At 36.2% G+C, this 22,058-nt stretch overlaps 4 protein-coding genes across 4 annotated transcripts; all 4 read left to right on the top strand.

Annotated features, from left to right (window-relative positions):
* The first annotated feature begins 2,371 nt into the window (after positions 1-2,371).
* LOC136830380 (uncharacterized) lies at positions 2,372-3,907 on the top strand. Its single transcript, XM_067089916.1, has 2 exons — positions 2,372-2,416; positions 3,272-3,907. The coding sequence occupies exons 1-2, from the start codon at positions 2,372-2,374 to the stop codon at positions 3,905-3,907; spliced, it is 681 nt and encodes a 226-aa protein (XP_066946017.1).
* A 430-nt stretch (positions 3,908-4,337) lies between these two features.
* Positions 4,338-8,231, top strand: LOC136830379 (uncharacterized). Its single transcript, XM_067089915.1, has 2 exons — positions 4,338-4,412; positions 7,596-8,231. Exons 1-2 carry the CDS (start codon positions 4,338-4,340, stop codon positions 8,229-8,231), a joined length of 711 nt encoding a protein of 236 aa, XP_066946016.1.
* A 925-nt stretch (positions 8,232-9,156) lies between these two features.
* Positions 9,157-14,649, top strand: LOC136830378 (uncharacterized). The gene is made up of 2 exons (XM_067089914.1): positions 9,157-9,279; positions 14,014-14,649. The coding sequence occupies exons 1-2, from the start codon at positions 9,157-9,159 to the stop codon at positions 14,647-14,649; spliced, it is 759 nt and encodes a 252-aa protein (XP_066946015.1).
* Positions 14,650-18,042: 3,393 nt separating this feature from the next.
* LOC136830377 (uncharacterized) lies at positions 18,043-20,779 on the top strand. The gene is made up of 2 exons (XM_067089913.1): positions 18,043-18,126; positions 20,144-20,779. Exons 1-2 carry the CDS (start codon positions 18,043-18,045, stop codon positions 20,777-20,779), a joined length of 720 nt encoding a protein of 239 aa, XP_066946014.1.
* Positions 20,780-22,058: the final 1,279 nt, after the last annotated feature.

The following is a 22,058-nucleotide window of genomic DNA, read 5'->3' as shown; positions in this document are numbered from 1 at the left end:
GTTTGCTGCCGCTCTTAATTGGATGCCATAAGTTTCCTTTTGAAAAGTAACGTATGGAGTATAGCCAAAAATGATATCTCTCAATGAACTCCTTGAGAACCATTACAAAAATTATTATTATTATTATTATTATTATTATTATTATTATTATTATTATTATTATTATTATTATTATTATTATTATTATTATTTCAGTAGATGAAACCTATTCACACGGAATAAGCACACAGGAGCCATTGACTGAAATTCAAGCTTCCAAAGAATGTTGGTTTCAACCTCTCACTACAGACCCCACACTGCAGCAGTAACTGATCATGATACAGAGCCAGTGAATTTTCATCGCGACACCTGAGTGGGAGCCACGACACTAACCAGTATAGCAGCAGACAGATTTGATTAAATTTTCCCATAAAATATAGTTCCCAGGATCTGCGAACATTCGAGTAGGATATGATATGAATAGAAAAATGTGAAACATAACACTAATACAGTACTTTCATATCTGTTTATTCATGAAATCTTGCAAATAATACTAGGTTGTTTTGCATATTATTTTCAAATTTAGCAAAGAATGATTTAGTCAGACTTATGAATGATAGTATTCCTAATCCGGATAAGATCTTGAAGTAGGAACATTGTAGGATATTTGCTATTCAGTATGTTCTTAATTTTGCTAAAGTTAAACCTTATACCCCACTTACTGGTATGTTCTAAGTCCCTTTCAGGTCTAACAGTCCCTTTATTTCACTCTTGAAGTAAAGTGAATGACTGCAGCAAGAGATACATCTTATGCATACAGTACCATCCTGTTTATAACGGAAACACTCACGTTGCCAGTAAATACTAAATGCAATGCAGGAATGCTGTTGAATTCTTTCTTGCCGATAACAATACCTGTATATTCACAAAACATCCCATCAACAACAATTCTCCTTAGCCGGTTCCTTAAAGAATTATAGATCAGATCTAGAATGGTTGTCACTATCCTTTCATCAAGCTGACAAGTATTTCACTTGGCCTTTAGCAAACACATCTGTACAAGATCTAAGGAAACCAGCAGTTGGGTTATCCACGGTTTTGCTTGAAACTGCCTGCTTCAGCAGCATTATAAAGCAAGACAATTATGGAGTTAGCCAACCAAAAATATATCATAGTGCTGAACAGGCAACTGAAGAATAGACCATCCCTATGTAAACAAGAAAAGATTGATTCATCCAAAGATTCAACTATCTGTTTACAAGAAAATGTTATGCGTACCCGTGTATTTCCTGTCGAAACATAACTGCATAGTTGATGAAGATATTCCCTTCACTTTTAAACTTGCCCTTCCGTACCCCAGGGCCAGCCCGCCCTTCTCACCAATGACCTCTTTATAAGCACAACGAAGGTATCTCTGTCTGAGGTTGCATAATAAATAAAAGAACTCTGAAACTGGAAGTCATGATATTGTGGCACCGTAGCAGAAGCAATTGCTGACACTGCCAAGTGAGTAATAGGCATTAATTCCAATGCCACAGAGTCTTATTCTATAGTCACCGTTGCTAGAATACGAGGAAACTACATTCAGAACACTTTTGTCTGGAAGATAAAGATCCTGAAAGGAAGCAGATATCCTAACAGGTGAACCATATTCTAAGAATGAACACTGGGACTGACACAGTACAGTATTAAGTAATCAGAAAGGTCTTAGTTTCACTGAAATTCAGCTACATTATCCCACTAACTACAGTGCTTAGTGATCTATTCTAATTGTCAGTTAAGGAAATTAACCATTCCATTTCTGTGAGACAAGAATTGATTCATCTCATGAAACACTATTCAGTTTTCAGGGCGACCAGTGTTGTTCCAAATGAAGGTTAAGTTCCCAGATCACAACTCTCTTGACCATCTTTCACGGCTCTAGGCTCATTAAAAGCACTGCAATAACAACTTGCTGGAGATTCCTTAAAAAAAACCTTGAATGATATCAACTACATACCTAAGTAACAGACGCTATATTTAAGAGCCTTATGGTTTACCAGTCAAAGTCAAAACTGACACGAATCTAGAGTAGTTTGAAGGTACACTTAACATACTGAAGTTTGCAGGATTCTTTATGAAGCCCTGGAAGAAGAGCGATTAACCTAAAATTGCTGCCATCAGCCTAGATGCAATCCCTTTGACAGTCATTATTATACTGAACAATTTTGGTTCATCTGGAAAAGGAAATGTAATCCAGAAACCAGAAGGTTTAAAGTAGGTGTAGTTTGGGAAAAGTGCCTTGATATGTATTGAGAAAGTAATAAGTAAATCAAAGACTATCCTCCCTTCGTTAACTGTTCATGTTTTCTAGGACGATTAAATATCTTTTGAATGAAAACCTGATTTCGCGATGAGTAACTCAGATGTCAGGTTTCTCAAAGGAACCTCAATCGAGGTCAGTTTAAAATAGCCTGAAATGTATTATATCCAAAGATGGAGGATTTCAGCTTGCTTCATTGAAGATGAGTGAGAATCTTCAAATTTTGCTATTGTTAAAAGGAGCTTTGTATGAATAATGATGATAAGAGATGAATGACTTCACTTGATACCGTTGAATATGAACTCATACTTATTTCTGTAAGGATAATGATGACAGTCACAGTTTTTATTATATATAAAGGAATTCTCCTTTACTTGGGTAGAAAAAAAAAAAAAAAGTTATTTGTTTCGAAGACCACTGTATATAAATTTCATAAATATCCAATTTCTGGGATATTATTATTATTGTTGTTATTAGTTTCTTTATTATATCCAAAATAATTCCTCAGAGGTATTAGATTTATGACGAAACAAAAAACATCAAAAGCTGCATTTCATCGGTCAGAGATCCAACATTTCAATGAAGCCAAATGGAATACGATGAAGGTGAAAATTCAAAGAAATAAGATATTATTCCTCCGACCTTGTGAGCCCCAACATATGGAGGCATTGGGATTCTTTTGCCCAATGACCGACCTCGAATTGCGCTTCCCCCCTCGGAGTATATAACAGGGTACCCGTGTGCCACATGCAACAGTCGCTTGCTGACCGCTCCGAAAATGGTGAGTAAATGTAAACGCCTGCCTAATCCTGTTATATCTTACATGGAAATGCTCTTGTTTACTCTTTTGATCAATTCGAGTATTATATATATATATATTATTTATTTATATATATGTATACAAATATACTGTATATATATATACATATATATACAAACATATATATATGTGGACATATATCTACATCTAACCTGGTTGTCTTCTTTCAGAGAACTTCAGTTGCTCTTCTTCTCTCTGCTCTGGTCGGAGCAGCTGTAGCTGACAGCCGCAACAGCTACTCAGCTCCTGGAGGATCTTCTGCTGGAGGCTTTGCAGGTGCCGGAGCAGGTGGTGGTTTCTCCAGTGGAGGCTCTTCCTTTGGTGCCTTCTCTGGCGGGTCTTTCGGTGGGTCTTCAGGTGGCTTCTCAGGTGGTAATACTGGTAGATATTCCTCTGGGGGATCAAGTGGCAGACCAGGATCTGGAGGCTCGTCTCGGCCATGGCCATTTCCAGGCACCCTGCAAGAGGCTGTTGGAGGAAAGATAGACTCAAGCCTCATTGCTGAAGGCACAGGCAGCTACTCAAATGCTGGATCATCTGGACCATTTGGAGGTGGAGCTCTGGGAGGATCAGGAGCTGGATTTAGCTCCGGTGGTTCATTTGGAGGGTCTGGACACCATGGATCAGCTGGAGGTGGATTTGGAGGTCATGCTGGAGCATCTACTGGAAGTAGCTTTGGAAGCAACTTTGGAGGTTCCAGTGGAAGTGGATTTAGCTCAGGAGGATTTTCTGGTGGCTCTTTTGGAGGTGGAGCATCTAGTGGTACCTTCGCAGGATCCAGCGGTGGTTATGCTCCTCCATACTAATCTAATATTATGAAGATCGATTCCCTTCATTAGGTTCAATGAGGAAAAAAACCTGAGTAATCATTTTCGGACACTCTTTAGCAAATAAAATATAAACTTTCCAACTTTGTTTGTTTTAATAGTCCCTTTATTTCACACTTGAAGTAAAGTGAATGACTACAGCAAGAGGTACATCTCATGCATACAGTACTATCCTGTTTATAACGGAAACACTCACGTTGCCAGTAAATACTAAATGCAATGCAGGAACGCTGATGAATTGTTTCTTGCCGATAATAGTTGCTGTATATTCACAAAACATCCCATCAACAACAATTCTCCGTAGCCGGTTCCTTAAAGAATTATAGATCAGATCTAGAATGGTTGTCAATGTCCTTTCATCAAGCTGACAAGTATTGCACTTGGCCTTCAGCAAACACATCTGTACAAGATGTATGGGAAACAGCAGCTGGGCTATCCACCCCTTAGCTTGAAACATCCTTTCTCAGTAGCATTATACAGCTGGGTAATTATGGAGTTAGCCAACCAAAAATATATCATAGTGCTGAACAAGCAACTGAAGAATAGACCATCCCTATGTAAACAAGAAAAGATTGATTCATCCAAAGATTCAACTATCTGTTTACAAGAAAATGTTAGCGTATCCATGTATTTCCTGTCGCAACATAACAGCATAGTTGATTAAGATATTCCCTTCACTTGTAAATTTGCCCTTCCGTACCCCGGGGCCAGCCCGCCCTTCTCACTACTGACCTCTTTATAAACACAACGAAGGTATCTCTGTCTGAGGATGCGTAATAAATAAAAGAACTCTGAAACTGGAAGTCATGATATTGTGGCACCATAGCAGAAGCAATTGCTGACACTGCCAAATGAGTAATAGGCATTAATTCCAATGCCACAGAGTCTTATTCCATAGTCACCGTTGCTAGAATACGAGGAAACTGCATTCAGAACACTTTTGTCTGGAAGATAAAGATCCTGATGGGAAGCAGATATCCTAACATGTGTATATATTCTAAGAATAAACACTGGAACTGACACAGTACAGTATTAAGTAATCAGAAAGGTCTTAGTTTCACTGAAGTTCAGCTGCATTATTCCACTAACTACAGTGCTTAGTGACCTATTCTAATTGTCAGTTAAGGAAATTAACAATTCCATTTCTCACTTGAAGGCAACCCACGTGTGAGACAAGAATTGATTCAGCTCATGAAATACTATTCAGTTTTCAGGGGCCATCATTGTTGTTGTTCCAAATGAGGGTTAAGTTACCAGATCACAACTCTTTTGACCATCTTTCACGGCTCTAGGCTCACTAAAAGCACTGTAGTAACAACTTGCTGGAGATTCCTTAAAAAAAAACCTTGAATGATATCAACTACATACCTAAGTTATAGACGTTATATTTAAGAGCCTCATGGTTAACCAGTCGAAGTCAAAACTGACACGAATCTAGAGTAGTTCAAGGTACACTTAACATACTGAAGTTTGCAGGATTCTTTATAAAGCCCTGGAAAAAAAGCGATTAACCTAAAATTGCTGCCATCAGCCTAGATACAATCCCTTTGACAGTCATTATTATACTGAATAATTTTAGTTCATCTGGAAAAGGAAAATTGTAATCCAGAAAACAAAAGCTTTAAAGTAGATGTAGTCTGGGAAAAGTGCCTTGATATGCATTGAGAAAGTAATGAATAAATCAAAGACTATCCTCCTTTCATTAACTGTTCATGTTTTCTAGGATGATTTAGTATCCTTTGAATTAAAACCTGATTTCGCGATAAGTAACTCAGATGTCAGGTATCTTAAAGGAACCTCAACCGAGGTCTATTTAAAATAGTATATCCAAAGATAGAGGATTTCAGCTTGCTTCATTGAAGATGAGTCTGAGAATCTTCAAGTTCTGCTATTGTTAAAAATGCACAGTTGTATGTACGTGTATATATATATATATATATATATATATATATATATATATATATATATATATATATATATATATATATATATATATATATTTGTGATTATATTAACAAGAACTTTTGAATTTTTTCTCGTTATTATAACAATACATTTACATATGTATACACAACAATAGATCGTTAAACCGAAGTTTATTTTAGAATCGTTTCTTCACTTTTTCTTGGCAAAATCCATAATTCTGCTTCTGCTGCTGTGTGATATTTCATCGTCACGATTGTGTTTCATTTGGTCTGTCTATCGTAATCCCTCGGTGTCTGTGAATCATCAAACTGAAGCCGATCGTGAGTCCGGACTTTGGTGGCTTTCCTTAGTATGGAACAAAGTAGATCCAATTCAATTCTTCCATGATGCATAAGTTAGAGCTTCGTAAGGAGCTTTGTATGAATAATGATGATAAGAGATGAATGACTTCACTTGATACCGTTGAATATGAACTCATACTTATTTCTGTAAGGATAATGATAATAATCATAGTTTTTATTATATAGAAAGGAATTCTCCTTTACTTGGGTAGGAAAAAAAAAAAGTTATTTGTTTCGAAGACCACTGTATATAATTTTCATAAATATTCAATTTCTGGGATATTATTATTATTGTTGTTATTAGTTTCTTTATTATATCCAAAATAATTCCTCAGAGGTATTAGATTTATGACGAAACAAAAAACATCAAAAGCTGCATTTCATCGGTCAGAGATCCAACATTTCAGTGAAGCCAAATTGAAGACGATGAAGGTGAAAATTCAAAGAAATAAAAAGATATTATTCCTCCGACCTTGCGAGCCCCAACATATGGAGCATTGGAATTCTTTTGCCCAATGACCGACCTCGAATTGTGCTTCCCCCCTCGGAGTATATAACAGGGTACCCGTGTGTCACATGCAACAGTCGCTTGCTGACCGCTCCGAAAATGGTGAGCAAATGGAAACGCCTGCCTAATCCTGTTATATCTTACATGGAAATTTTCTTGTTTTCCCTTTTGATCAATTCGAGTTTTATATATATATGTAAACATATATAAATATATATATATATATATATATATATATATATATATATATATAAATATATATATTTACTGTATATATATACATATATATATATATATATATATATATACACTGTATATACATTATTTTTATATATATATATATATATATATATATATATATATATATATATATATATATATATATATATATATATATATATATATATATGTGTGTGTGTGTGTGTGTGTGTGTATGTGTGTGTGTGTACGTACATCACGAAGGAAGCTGTAGGGAAAGGCATCCTCATCATCTACAGTTTATTTTCAATGCCGACGTTTCGCGACGAATTCCAAGTCGCATTTTCAAGGCTATGAAATATAATATAATTTGTTTTAAGATTTTAGTGAACTCCTTTTACTTATTATTGACTTGTCTTGGAATGAGGTGTTTTGTTTTTAAATATTTTTACTACATAAAGAGCTGTTGCCATTGCATTAATTTGTTATTGATGTTCGCAAATTATATTATATTTTATAGCCTTGAAAATGCGACTTGGAATTCGTCGCGAAACGTCGGCATTGAAAATAAACTGTAGATGATGAGGATGCATTTCCCTACTGCTTCCTTCGTGATGTATACTTCGAGCCTCAGCTCCGGCCCTTATATGTATATTTACATATATCTACATCTAACCTGGTTGTTTTCTTTCAGAGAACTTCAGTTGCTCTTCTTCTCTCTGCTCTGGTCGGGGCAGCTGTAGCTGACAGCCGCAACAGCTACTCAGCTCCTAGAGGATCTTCTGCTGGAGGCTTTGCAGGTGCCGGAGCAGGTGGTGGTTTCTCCAGTGGAGGCTCTTCCTTTGGTTCCATCTCTGGCGGCTCTTTCGGTGGGTCTTCAGGTGGTTTCTCAGGCGGTAATACTGGCAGATATTCCTCTGGAGGATCAAGTGGCAGACCAGGAACTGGAGGCTCGTCCCAGCCATGGCCATTTCCAGGCACCCTGCAAGAGGCTGTTGGAGGAAAGATAGACTCAAACCTCATTGCTGAAGGCACAGGCAGCTACTCAAATGCTGGATCATCTGGACCATTTGGAGGTGGAGCTCTGGGAGGATCAGGAGCTGGATTTAGCTCCGGTGGTTCATTTGGAGGATCTGGACACCATGGATCAGCTGGAGGTGGATTTGGAGGTCATGCTGGAGCATCTGCTGGAAGTAGCTTTGGAAGCAACTTTGGAGGTTCCAGTGGAAGTGGATTTAGCTCAGGAGGACTTTCTGGTGGCTCTTTTGGAGGTGGAGCATCTAGTGGTTCCTTCGCAGGATCCAGCAGTGGTTATGCTCCTCCATACTAATCTAATATTATAAAGATCGATTCCCTTTATTAGGTTCAATGAGGAGAAAAACCTGAGTAATCATTTTTGGACACTCTTTAGCAAATAAAGTATAAACTTTCCAACCCTGTTTTAATTTACAATCATACATACATACATGCATATATATATATATATATATATATATATATATATATATATATATATATATATATATATATATATATATTTATATATATATATATATATATATATATATATATATATATATATATATATATATATATATATATATATATATATATATAAAATTTCCCTTGTAGATGCTAAACAGTTCATCCTACAAGATCCTAAACTTTACTGCAACACATTCCATCAAAAAATCTTCCAAAATATTATTTTTTGTAGCAGAGTTCTTACTCTTTTCAGCTAGCATCTTCCTATTTTCCTCTCTTATCCTAAGAACAATTTGACAATTAGACTTTGCTTTCCTTTCACCTCATTCAGGCACTAACTCCATTTTCTCCTGAAGAATAAACTTAATGTGGTCTTACAGCTCCACCTTAACATAAAAAAAATATTTTTATTCTGTATATATGTACATACATATACACAAAAACACACATTGAGCTCATTCTTCAGGAGAAAATGGAGTTAGTGCCTGAGTGAGGTGACAGGAAAGCAAAGCCTTATTACCAAATTGTTCTTAGGTTAAGAGAGGAAAACAGGAAGATGCTAGCTGAAAAGAATACAGCTCTTTGTTACGGAAATAAAATTTTGAAAGATTTTTTGATTGAATGTGTTGCAGTAAAGTTTAGGATACTTGTGGGATGAACTGTTTAGCATCTACAAAGGAAAATTAAAATGCCGAAGAGTGAGAAAGCACTAAGAGCTTAAGATGGTATAATATGGTGGTGATAATATACCTGAATAATTAGGAGCCTCGATGGCACAGTCGGTTACAGCAGCAGCTTCGGACTTCGTAGAGGTCTGTGGCGCGGGTTCAAATCCGCAGCAGACTGAGCAGAGAGGCGGACACTTTGCTATCCGTGTAGACACCCGGGATTATGTATGTAATCAATGGATAGGTTTGCTTAAAAAGAAAATGGGTTTTACAGACTAAATACACACACAAAACAAAGCCACTCCAACATCTTCTAAAAACATAACAAACATCTCACACGCCTCGAACTCTCAACCTACCCGCGCAACAACCTCTCGCTGCTGGGAGAAAGGGCGTTGGGTCTGATATGATACATGTACGATACGCTACCGGGGTCTAAGCGATGTCAGGCAGGGCAGCCGATCGAGACTACGGTCTACCCCAAAGCCAAATCAAAAGTCCTTCAAAAGAAGGCATCGTGCTTACCCCATACAAAAAAAAAAAAAATGGGAAAAAAAAGCACGTTAAAGAAGAAGAAGAAGAATATACCTGAATAATTAACCATTTTGTGCAGGGTATGCATGGAGAATACAAAGAATTTAAAGGCTCGGTCCACAGGAATAATTGTTTGCACATGTAAAGTTAATGTGTTGAAGGTGATTTTCAAAAGGATAAAACAATACATATGACCCATATGTTCATGTAGTGCAGTGTTTTGGTTTAAAATATTCAGAACATATCAGATTAAATAAGAAAGATGTGTGATTTGGAAGCTCTTGAATCTGCACTGTGTCAAAGGTAATCTTTGTGCATCAATATGATTATGACGAGACGGAAGGCTGTGTTCAAATATGATGTTACAATAACTGGTTTGAAATCTCGGCATATTATTGGATTATTATTTCTGTTATTATTACTCAGCATTAACAAATATTGAAAGGGAACAAGATAAAGGAAAAATTACCTTCATAAGTAAACTTCCATAGAAATGAATGCCCATACTTGAGAAAGAAAAAAACAGCTGAGATAAGAGACGTGATATGTCAACAAAGAGATTAAGGTAAGCAGAGCAACAAAACCAAGGAAAGGTACACTGCAATTCCAGGTCGCCGTAGAGCTCCCTTCAAAAATAAAAAGTGTTCATTTCCATGCCATTGTAACAAAGACTGAGTACCTTTTCAGAATTGGTTTTGCTGCCGCTCTTAATTGGATGCCATAAGTTTCCTTTTGAAAAGTAACGTATGGAGTATAGCCAAAAATGATATCTCTCAATGAACTCCTTGAGAACCATTACAAAAATTATTATTATTATTATTATTATTATTATTATTATTATTATTATTATTATTATTATTATTATTATTATTATTATTATTATTATTATTTCAGTAGATGAAACCTATTCACACGGAATAAGCACACAAGAGCCATTGACTGAAATTCAAGCTTCCAAAGAATGTTGGTTTCAACCTCTCACTACAGACCCCACACTGCAGCACTAACTGATCATGATACAGAGCCAGTGAATTTTCATCACCCTGGGGGAGACGCGAACCCACGACACCTGAGTGGGAGCCACGACACTAACCAGTATACCAGCAGACAGATTTGATTAAATTTTCCGATAAAATACAGTTCCCAGGATCTGAAAATGTGAAACATAACACTAATACAGTACTTTCATATCTGCTTATTCATGAAATCTTGCAAATAATACTAAGTTGTCTTGCACATTATTTCCAAATTTAGCAAAGAACGATTTAGTCAGACTTATGAATGATAGTATTAGAAGCATGGTAAATATAAGCTATTCAGTATGTTGTTAATTTTGCTAAAGTTCAATCTTATACCCCACTTACTGGTATGTTCTAAATCCCTTTCAAGTCTAACAGTCCCTTTATTTCACACTTGAGGGAAAGTGAATGACTGCAGCCAGAGATACATCTTATGTATACAGTACCATCTTATTTATAACGGAAACACTCACGTTGACAGTAAATACTAAATGCAATGCAGGAATGCTGTTGGATTCTTTCTTGCCGATAATAATCGCTGTATATTCACAAAACATCCCATCAACAACAATTCTCCGTAGCCGGTTCCTTAAAGAATTATAGATCAGATCTAGAATGGTTGTCAATGTCCTTTCATCAAGCTGACAAGTATTTCACTTGGCCTTTAGCAAACACATCTGTACAAGATCTAAGGAAACCAGCAGTTGGGTTATCCACGTCTTTGATTGAAACTGCCTGCTTCAGCAGCATTATAAAGCAAGACAATTATGGAGTTAGCCAACCAAAAATATATCATAGTGCTGAACAGGCAACTGAAGAATAGACCATCCCTATGTAAACGAGAAAAGATTGATTCATCCACAGATTCAACCATCTGTTTACAAGAAAATGTTATGCGTACCGGTCTATTTCCTGTCGAAACATAACTGCATAGTTGATGGAGATATTCCCTTCACTTTTAAATTTGCCCTTCCGTACCCCAGAGCCAGCCCGCCCTTCTCACCACTGACCTCTTTATAAAGGTACTTCTGTCTGAGGTTGCATAATAAATAAAAGAACTCTGAAACTGGAAGTCATGATATTGTGGCACCATAGCAGAAGCAATTGCTGACACTGCCAAATGAGTAATAGGCATTAATTTCAATGCCACAGAGTCTTATTCTATAGTCACCGTTGCTAGAATACGAGGAAACTGCATTCAGAACACTTTTGTCTGGAAGATAAAGATCCTGAAAGGAAACAGATATCCTAACAGGTGAACCATATTCTAAGAATGAACACTGGGACTGACACAGTACAGTATTAAGTAATCAGAAAGGTCTTAGTTTCACTGAAGTTCAGCTGCATTATCCCACTAACTACAGTGCTTAGTGATCTATTTTAATTGTCAGTTAAGGAAATTAACCATTCCATTTCTGTGAGACAAGAATTGATTCATCTCATGAAACACTATTCAGTTTTCAGGGCGACCAGTGTTGTTCCAAATGAAGGTTAAGTTCCCAGATCACAACTCTCTTGACCATCTTTCACGGCTCTAGGCTCATTAAAAGCACTGCAATAACAACTTGCTGGAGATTCCTTAAAAAAACCTTGAATGATATCAACTACATACCTAAGTTACAGACGCTATATTTAAGAGCCTTATGGTTTACCAGTCAAAGTCAAAACTGACACGAATCTAGAGTAGTTTCAAGGTACACTTAACGTACTGAAGTTTGCAGGATTCTTTATGAAGCCCTTGAAGAAGAGCGATTAACCTAAAATTGCTGCCATCAGCCTAGATGTAATCCCTTTGACAGTCATTATTATACTGAATAATTTTGGTTCATCTGGAAAAGGAAATGTAATCCAGAAACCAGAAGGTCTAAAGTAGGTGTAGTTTGGGAAAAGTGCCTTGATATGTATTGAGAAAGTAATAAGTAAATCAAAGACTATCCTCCCTTCGTTAACTGTTCATGTTTTCTAGGATGATTAAATATCCTTTGAATGAAAACCTGATTTCGCGATAAGTAACTCAGATGTCAGGTTTCTTAAAGGAACCTCAATCGAGGTCAATTTAAAATAGCCTGAAATGTATTATATCCAAAGATGGAGGATTTCAGCTTGCTTCATTGAAGATGAATGAGAATCTTCAAATTTTGCTATTGTTAAAAGATGCACAGTTGTATGTACAGTACGTATATATGTGTGTATATATTTCAGATATGTATATATATATTATATATATATATATATATATATATATATATATATATATATATATATATATATATATATATATATATGTGATTATAATAACAAGAGCTTTTGAATGTTTTCTCGTTATTATAACAACACATTTACATATGTATACACAACTATAGATAGTTAAATCGAAGTTTTATTTTAGAATCGTTTCTTCACTTTTTCTTGGCAAAATCCAGAATTCTGCGTCTGCTGCTGTGTGATATTTCATCGTCACGATTGTGTTTCATTTGGTCTGTCTATCGTAATCCCTCGGTGTCTGTGAATCATCAAACTGAAGCTGATCGTGACTTTGGTGGCTTTCCTTAGTAAGGAACAAAGTAGATTCCAATTCAATTCTTCCATGATGCAGAAGTTAGAGCTTCAAAAGGAGCTTTGTATGAATAATGATGATAAGAGATGAATGACTTCACTTGATAACGTTGAATATGAACTCACTTATTTCTGTAAGGATAATGATAATAATCACAGTTTTTATTATATATAAAGGAATTCTCCTTTAATTGGGTAGAAAATAAAAAAAAAGTTTTTTGTTTCGAAGACCACTGTATATAATTTTCATAAATATTCAATTTCTGGGATATTATTATTATTGTTGTTATTAGTTTCTTTATTATATCCAAAATAATTCCTCAGAGGTATTAGATTTATGACGAAACAAAAAACATCAAAAGCTGCATTTCATCGGTCAGAGATCCAACATTTCAATGAAGCCAAATGGAAGACGATGAAGGTGAAAATTCAAAGAAATAAAAGATATTATTCCTCCGACCTTGTGAGCCCCAACGTATGGGGGCATTGGGATTCTTTTGCCCAATGACCGACCTCGAATTGCGCTTCCCCCTCGGAGTATATAACAGGGTACCCGTGTGCCACATGCAACAGTCGCTCGCTGACCGCTCTGAAAATGGTGAGCAAATGTAAACGCCCGCCTAATCCTGTTATATCTTACAAGGAAATTGTCTTGTTTACTCTTTTGATCAATTCGAGTTTTTTATATATATATATATATATATATATATATATATATATATATATATATATATATATTTAAATATATATTATTTATTTATATATATGTATACATATATATATATACATATATATACACACATATATATGTGTACATATATCTACATCTAACCTGGTTGTCTTCTTTCAGAGAACTTCCGTTGCTCTTCTTCTCTCTGCTCTGGTTGGGGCAGCTGTAGCTGACAGCCGCAACAGGTACTCAGCTCCTGGAGGATCATCTGCTGGAGGCTTTGCAGGTGCCGGAGTAGGTGGTGGTTTCTCCAGTGGAGGCTCTTCCTTTGGTGCCTTCTCTGGCGGGTCTTTTGGAGGGTCTTCAGATGGCTTCTCAGGCAGTAATACTGGTAGATATTCCTCTGGAGGATCAAGTGGCAGACCAGGATCTGGAGGCTCGTCCCAGCCATGGCCATTTCCAGGCACCCTGCAAGAGGCTGTTGGAGGAAAGATAGACTCAAACCTCATTGCTGAGGGCACAGGGAGCTACTCAAATGCTGGATCATCTGGACCATTTGGAGGAGGAGCTCTGGGAGGATCAGGAGCTGGATTTAGCTCCGGTGGTTCATTTGGAGGGTCTGGACACCATGGATCAGCTGGAGGTGGATTTGGAGGTCATGCTGGAGCATCTGCTGGAAGTAGCTTTGGAAGCAACTTTGGAGGTTCCAGTGGAAGTGGATTTAGCTCAGGAGGATTTTCTGGTGGCTCTTTTGGAAGTGGAGCATCTGGTGGTTCCTTTGCAGGATCCAGTGGTAGTTATGCTCCCCCACACTAAGTTAATATTGTTGTGGTCGAATTCTCTTATTAGGCTCAGTGATGAAAACATGCTGTGTAATTCTTTTCAGGCAACATCATGCAAATAAAAGATTAAAAGTCTCTGTTTTGCTTTTATTACTTGATAATCATCCATTTGTCTATTTGTTTATCTATCTATGTATCACTATTTTGAAATAAGGGATACTAATATGTATACAAATATATATATATATATATATATATATATATATATATATATATATAAGTGTGTGTGTGTGTGTGTGTGTATAAGGACTAAGCAATTAATTAATTTAGTCTAGCATGTTTCACTGTAGGCGAATTCGCCTCTATAACCTTTCTCTCACCACTGCCTTTGGGGGTAAACTACTTTAATCTCTTTCTTGTCGACGTGCTGCCGGAATTCCTTAAATTCAGAGTGCGGACCCGATCAGAGCTAATCGTCTCCCGAGGCAGGTCAGCTGGTGGGCTGAACACGTCCGTTCCGCCATCTTGAAACTGCAGCCATGCTGCCAAGATCGCAACGCCACCTAAGAAGAGGAAAAACATAATTCCGGAAGCCATAAATGGCCGTGGAGAGTGAAGCTCGACCTCAGAATTGCTCGGACGCCATCATAGGACGGATGTCCTGTCCTTTGCTCCATTAAACTGCCTATTTCTAACACGTGGCTGGTAGTAACCAAAGTAACTTTTGTTGTGAACTTGTTCACTTGTCCTCCCTCTCGCTGGCCCCCATAAGAAGACTACTTAAGCTCCTAAATAAGATTATGCGTTATTCAGCTGTGGATCTGCTTATCATCTATTGTGCGTAGTGGTCCCCACTACCTCGTTTTCAACGCCCTTTGAAGCGGGCGTCCCATTGTATTTTCTCCAGCATATTCTCCGTCATTTGCTCTTTATCTTATTACATCAACTACCTTTCTTCTGATGTGTTTTCTTTTGTAAATATAATTAATTAAGACCCCAGAGTTTATCTAATCATTCCCCTCTTGAAGTAGGCCTTCAGCCGTATTTTGTTGTTTATAATTTCAGCTGACCTCAAGGCCAGAGTCCAGATTTTTGCGGTAATTAAGGTAAGTTGCGTAACATCTTAGTATATCCCATTGATCTAGCAAGACCCCAGCTTTAAAATTATAACAATAATATATTTATGCACGTGGTCCCGTAAGAGTAGACGAGGCATATTCTTTATTGGAATCCTCTAACCTCAGTAGTTTTTAAGATCTGAGGGCTGACAGAAAAAGTGCGGACAGAAATGTCCGTACGGACGGACAAAGCCGGAACAATAGTTTTCTTTTACAGAAAAAAAAATGGAGAGGTGCTTTCTGAGCTTTATACGGCCCTGCATCAAGGGAAACATTATTTAGGAAAGTTACTGATGGGAAGGATACAAGTGACAGATCTTAGAATAAAGCTGAGGATACTTGGGTAAGCGACAGTTGAACATCTATAAAGTGGAATGAAAACGTCGAGGAAGGGTAAGACACTAAGAATTGGATGTGGTATTGTATGGTGGTGATTCTTGAGTGGCTGAACATGGTATGTAAGGTATTCAAGGAGAATGAAAAGAATCCGAAGGATCTAGTAATAGGAATAATTATTCATTTGTGTGTGTCCTTGTGTTGAAGTTGATTATAAAACTTATAAACTAATCCCTATGTCCTCTATGTAGGCCTAGTGTAGTATTTTGATTTCGAACTGTGTGGAAGTTGTGTAATCTAGAGGTTCGAGGGCTTGTGTAAAGTAAAAGGTAATCTGGTGAAGATTTGTGCATTCTTATGAAGAGAGCAAAAATTGTGTTCAAAAGTTAAAAAGACTGCTTTGATTTCTCAGTACTTTAATTGTACTATTATTATTATTATTATTATTATTATTATTATTATTATTATTATTATTATTATTATTATTATTATTATTATTATTATTATTATTATTCAGCATCAACATGTACTGAAAGGGAACAAGATACAAGACATTATCTTTAGAAAAAGGCTTCCACTTGAAAAAGAAGAAAACAGCTGAAATAAGAGAAGTGTTGTATGGATAAAGAGATTAAAGTAAACAAATCAACAAAATATAAATAAATAGTTACAAATCAAGTTTAAAAATCACAGGAGATGGTCCACTGTAATTTTACGTTGCATCAAATCTTTTAAACTTAAAATATTAGTTTTCACGCCATTACGACAATGACTGCACAGCACGTCAGAATGTGGATTGTTGTTGTTTTTGATTAAGCTGGTCTTATGCCAGCACGGACTCTTGTTCATGGAGCAGCCCGTAATGGATGTGAATGCTGACTCTCAGGGAAATGAGAACAAGGCATTAATTCTGATAATCAGCTCTTTACTGGTTATCAGAAGTTTTCTATTTGAAAGTGACTTATGAAGAACGGCCAAAAAGGACATCTCAGTGATCGTCCATAAGTACCATTATTAATAGAAAGGAAACAACTTATTAATAAAAAGGAAACAACTAATCTGAGTACATTTCCTAAAAAAAATTAAGTTCCTTGATGCTATAAACATTCAGAAATTAGCGTAATTTTTCAGATTTGGAAAAAATGGAAAAATCTGAAGCATGTGGCACTAATTCCTCTTGATTCAGGAAACCATACCAACAACATTAAGCTGTCTTGCTCATTAAATATCTATTCAAGTGTTGTAAACATTGCTTGAAATCTTATGTGACCTTAAGTATGGCTAATTATTGACAGTCATTAATAACAGTATTACTAATGCCCATAAAATGATGTAGCGGAAGCATGGAAAAATATCAGCTATTCTATTTATTCTTAATTTTACAGAAGTTGAACCTTATAAACCCCCCCTGACTGCGCCACTTGCTGATTTACTTTAAATCTCTTAGGAGTTGTAACAGGCGCTTTATTTCTCACTTGAGGAAAAGTCATTGCCTGCAGCAAGAGTGCATACTGTACTGTGCTATTTATAAGGCCAACAACCAAGTCGGCCAGTACATATTACACACAGTAAAGTTAGTTGAACTCTACCAGGTGGATTACCAAACATGATAGGTTCATGTTCACAGAACATCCCATCAACAACAAATCTCTGTAGGTAGTCCCTTAAAAAGTTAGGTATCACTGTCATGTTACCAACCAACAACAACTGAAGTGTGGCCTTTGGCTTACACATCTGAGCAAGTTCTAAGAAAACCAGCAGGTACCATGGGCTATTCGCCCCTACTTGAAACTGCCTCCTTCCGCAGTAAGATAAAGCAGGGCAACTAAGTTAGCTTAGCAAAACTATGTAAACAAGAATGAATAGGTAAATAAACATAAGCCAACCAACCAAAGACAACTATCTCTTTGTAATAGAATGCTACTGTATCCGTGGATTTCCTTTCTATGTGTAACAACGATAGTTTATGAATGATGACCTTTCAGACTTGCCCTTGTCTAGGAACAGCCCCTCTCACCCCTGACCACCTTATAATGATGCTTGACGAAGAGACCTGTGTTTGATCTTCACATGTAAAGTCTCGTCCTCAGGTTAGGGACTTCCCTTTTTAACCTTCTCTTATATTACTATCATTTATTGTATACTTAGAATAGTATATACATAAAACTTTGTTGAGAAAAATTAAAAAATAAAGATAAGACAACGGGGCGCTTTGCTACTAAGTAGCTTTGCAGCTTTTCTTGAAAGCTAGAGCAGAGGTTCTCAATCTTCTTTTAGTGATGGCACCCTAACTAATGTAATCATTGCCGTGGCACCCCTCCACTATCCCATCATGACAATCTTGCGGCACCCCTAGGTACTGTCCGTGTCACCCCAGGGTGCCACGGAACCCAGTTTGAGAATAACTGATCTAGAGCATCAACATTCAAATTCTTGGAAGGAACACTGGTCTAATATTTCTTGCAGAATGGTCATTACATTGAATAATTCTGGCTTAACTTAGAAAAAAAATGTATTCATCAAGAACGCTTAAGTATGTGGAACTTCGGAGAATTACTCGAATATATTTTTAAAAAGTAATGGGAAAATCCAATTTTAATCTTCATATTATCTGTTCAAGTTCTTTATGATACTTAGATTTGACAAGAAGTAACTTAGACTTCAGGTGTCATGAAGAAGATCGTCTATAGAGGTCTATTTAGTCTCAGTGTCCTATTTTCACTAAATATGTCGTCTTTGAGCTCAAGTTTGATTAATAATTTCCAAAAATTAGATACTACATGTAAGTAAAACATTGCCGGTAAACTACATCCAAAGATGGATGATTTAGCTTCTTTCATTAAAGATGGGGATAAGCATCTTTCAGTTTTTTTTTTTTTAATTATTACAATTTTTCTAAGGAAATACATCAACTCTGTTTGCTTCCTTGCAACAGCACTCTGCTCCTTCAGCTCTGTCACTTTTCTCCGCCGTCATTAAGTCCCACTTGGTCTGTCCATCAAAATTTCGTCGGCCTCTATGAAGCATTAAACCCTAATTTATCATGAGTCGGGATTTAGATGGATGGTTTCCTTGGTATGGGACCTAGCAGACTTCCGACTGAATATGATTTAATACTTCTATAAGATGGGAGAAGTACTTCATTAAGAGTGTTATTTGACGGTCATAAAAAGATATAAACGATCTGATTGTATCGCTAGGAATAAAATACTCAAAATTATTTCTGTAAAGAAACTGACATTATTGTCGTGACCTCCCAGAAAGTGCAACAAGCTATTTCTTCGATGAATAACCTGATTTCATACATATCTTTCGATTTCCGAGATACATCATTATTATATTATTATTATTATTATCATTACTTTAAAAATAATCCCACATAAATATTCGCTTTGCAACGAAACATAAAAAGCAAGTTGCATTTCATGGGTCAAAGTTCCAACATTTCACGATCCTAAAAGAATGTGATAAAGATGAAAAGCGAAAGGAATAAAAAGAAACTATTCCTTCACGCTTAAGATGCCTAACATATGGAAATATTGAGAATTTTTTGCCCAATGACTGACCCTGAATTGCGTTTCCCCGTGAAGTATAAAAGAGAATGCCCGGCAGTGCCCGTCACAGTCGCGAGCTGACCACGCAGAAAATGGTATGCAAATTTAAAAATCGGGTTTTTCCTATTGTATCTTGCAATAAGTGATATGTATATAAGTTATATATATATATATATATATATATATATATATATATATATATATATATATATATATATATATATATATATATATATATATATATATATATATATATATATATATATATATATATATATATATATATACATATATATATATATAATATATATATTACATATATCGATAAATAATTTTATATATGTACAGATATTAATTCTTTAATGTAATAAACAATTATATATTTCTTGAGATTGATATATATATATATATATATATATATATATATATATATATATATATATATATATATATATATATATATATATATATATATATATACATACACACACAGATATCTAGCCTGGCTGTCTTCTTTCAGAGAACTTCAGTTGCTCTTCTTCTCTCTGCTCTGGTCGGAGCAGCTGTAGCTGACAGCCGCAACAGCTACTCAGCTCCTGGAGGATCTTCTGCTGGAGGCTTTGCAGGTGCCGGAGCAGGTGGTGGTTTCTCCAGTGGAGGCTCTTCCTTTGGTACCTTCTCTGGTGGGTCTTTTGGTGGGTCTTCAGGTGGCTTCTCAGGTGGTAATACTGGTAGATATTCCTCTGGAGGATCAAGTGGCAGACCAGGATCTGGAGGCTCGTCCCAGCCATGGCCATTTCCAGGCACCCTGCAAGAGGCTGTTGGAGGAAAGATAGACTCAAACCTCATTGCTGAAGGCACAGGCAGCTACTCAAATGCTGGATCATCTGGACCATTTGGAGGAGGAGCTCTGGGAGGATCAGGAGCTGGATTTAGCTCCGGTGGTTCATTTGGAGGATCTGGACACCATGGATCAGCTGGAGGTGGATTTGGAGGTCATGCTGGAGCATCTGCTGGAAGTAGCTTTGGAAGCAACTTTGGAGGTTCCAGTGGAAGTGGATTTGGCGCAGGAGGATTTTCTGGTGGCTCTTTTGGAGGTGGAGCATCTGGTGGTTCCTTTGCAGGAAGCAGCGGTGGTTATTCTCCTCCGCACTAAGATGACGTTGTAATGGTTAAATTTACTTATTGGGCTCAATGATGAAAACATACTGAGGAACTAGTTGCATGTAATCTTAAGTAAAGAAAATATAAAAAGTCTACCTATTGTTTTTTTTATTTACAATCATTATCCATCTATCTGTCTGTCTGTCTGTCTACCCATCTATCTATATATCTATGCCCCTCTATCTATATATATAACTTATGATTATATATTTATATATATATATATATATATATATATATATATATATATATATATATATATATATATATATATATATATATATATATATATATATATATTCTGTAAGGTTAGACAGAATATATTATCCAAGAGAAAAATAGAGTTTTCACTAGAATGAAGAAAATGGAAAGAAGTTTTATAAAGCAAATGATTCTGAAGTTAAAAGATGAAAATGGAGAAAAGCTGTCTGAAGAGAATGCAGCGCTCTGTTAAGGAAAGTAAACTTTTGAAATGTTATTTTGTTTGAAGGATAGAAGAAACTTACCTCATCAATGCATGACTGGAAATATGTAATAGTAAAGTTAAGGATACTCTAGAAAATGATAGTTGAACATCTAAGATTGAGAATTAAAACCTTGGATAAAGAAAGGCACTAGTTCTGCAGGTATTATGGAATGATAGTTAGAATATACTTTCGTAGATGACCATTGTTTATAAAGTGTGTATGGAGAATGGAGAGAATCTAATGGATTGGTTGAGAGGAATAATTATCACTTGTAGTAAGGTGCATGTGTTGATGGTGATTATAAAGCTTATTAGGCAATACTTAAGACACCGATGTAATTAGGTGTAGGGGTTTCATTTAGAATGTTTTGACGAGCAGTCAAGTTTCAAATGAAGTAGATGAATAATTTGGAAGTTCTTCAGTATGTATTTTGTAAAATACAATCTGAAAAAGCCTTGGATAAGGTGCACTGTAATCCCACATCACATTAGAGTTTCTTTTCATCTTAAAGAGAGTTAATTCTTGTCCCATTATAACAAAGAGGCTCAAAGGTTATACAGTTTTCCCACGGAAGACCCTGGCTCAACTGAAATACAATGGAACCTCATTATGTCCTTTGGAAACAAATAAAGAGAATTGGAAGGGAACCAGAAGTACCTAGTATTCCCTAGAAACATAATTGTTCTTGAGAGGTTCGTCTAAATTCAAAGTACTTTCATAAGGCTTATAGAAACATTTCCCTTCCGCTTTAAGAAGCGCCAGAAGAATGGGGATTTGCCATGTGTTTCACAGTTCTAGCAACGT

The sequence above is a fragment of the Macrobrachium rosenbergii genome, chromosome 46 (genome assembly GCF_040412425.1).
Source record: "Macrobrachium rosenbergii isolate ZJJX-2024 chromosome 46, ASM4041242v1, whole genome shotgun sequence".
In the NCBI taxonomy this organism is placed as follows: domain Eukaryota; kingdom Metazoa; phylum Arthropoda; class Malacostraca; order Decapoda; family Palaemonidae; genus Macrobrachium; species Macrobrachium rosenbergii.
Note: the sequence above shows the minus strand (reverse complement) of the source record. Positions and strands in the feature narration are given on the sequence as shown.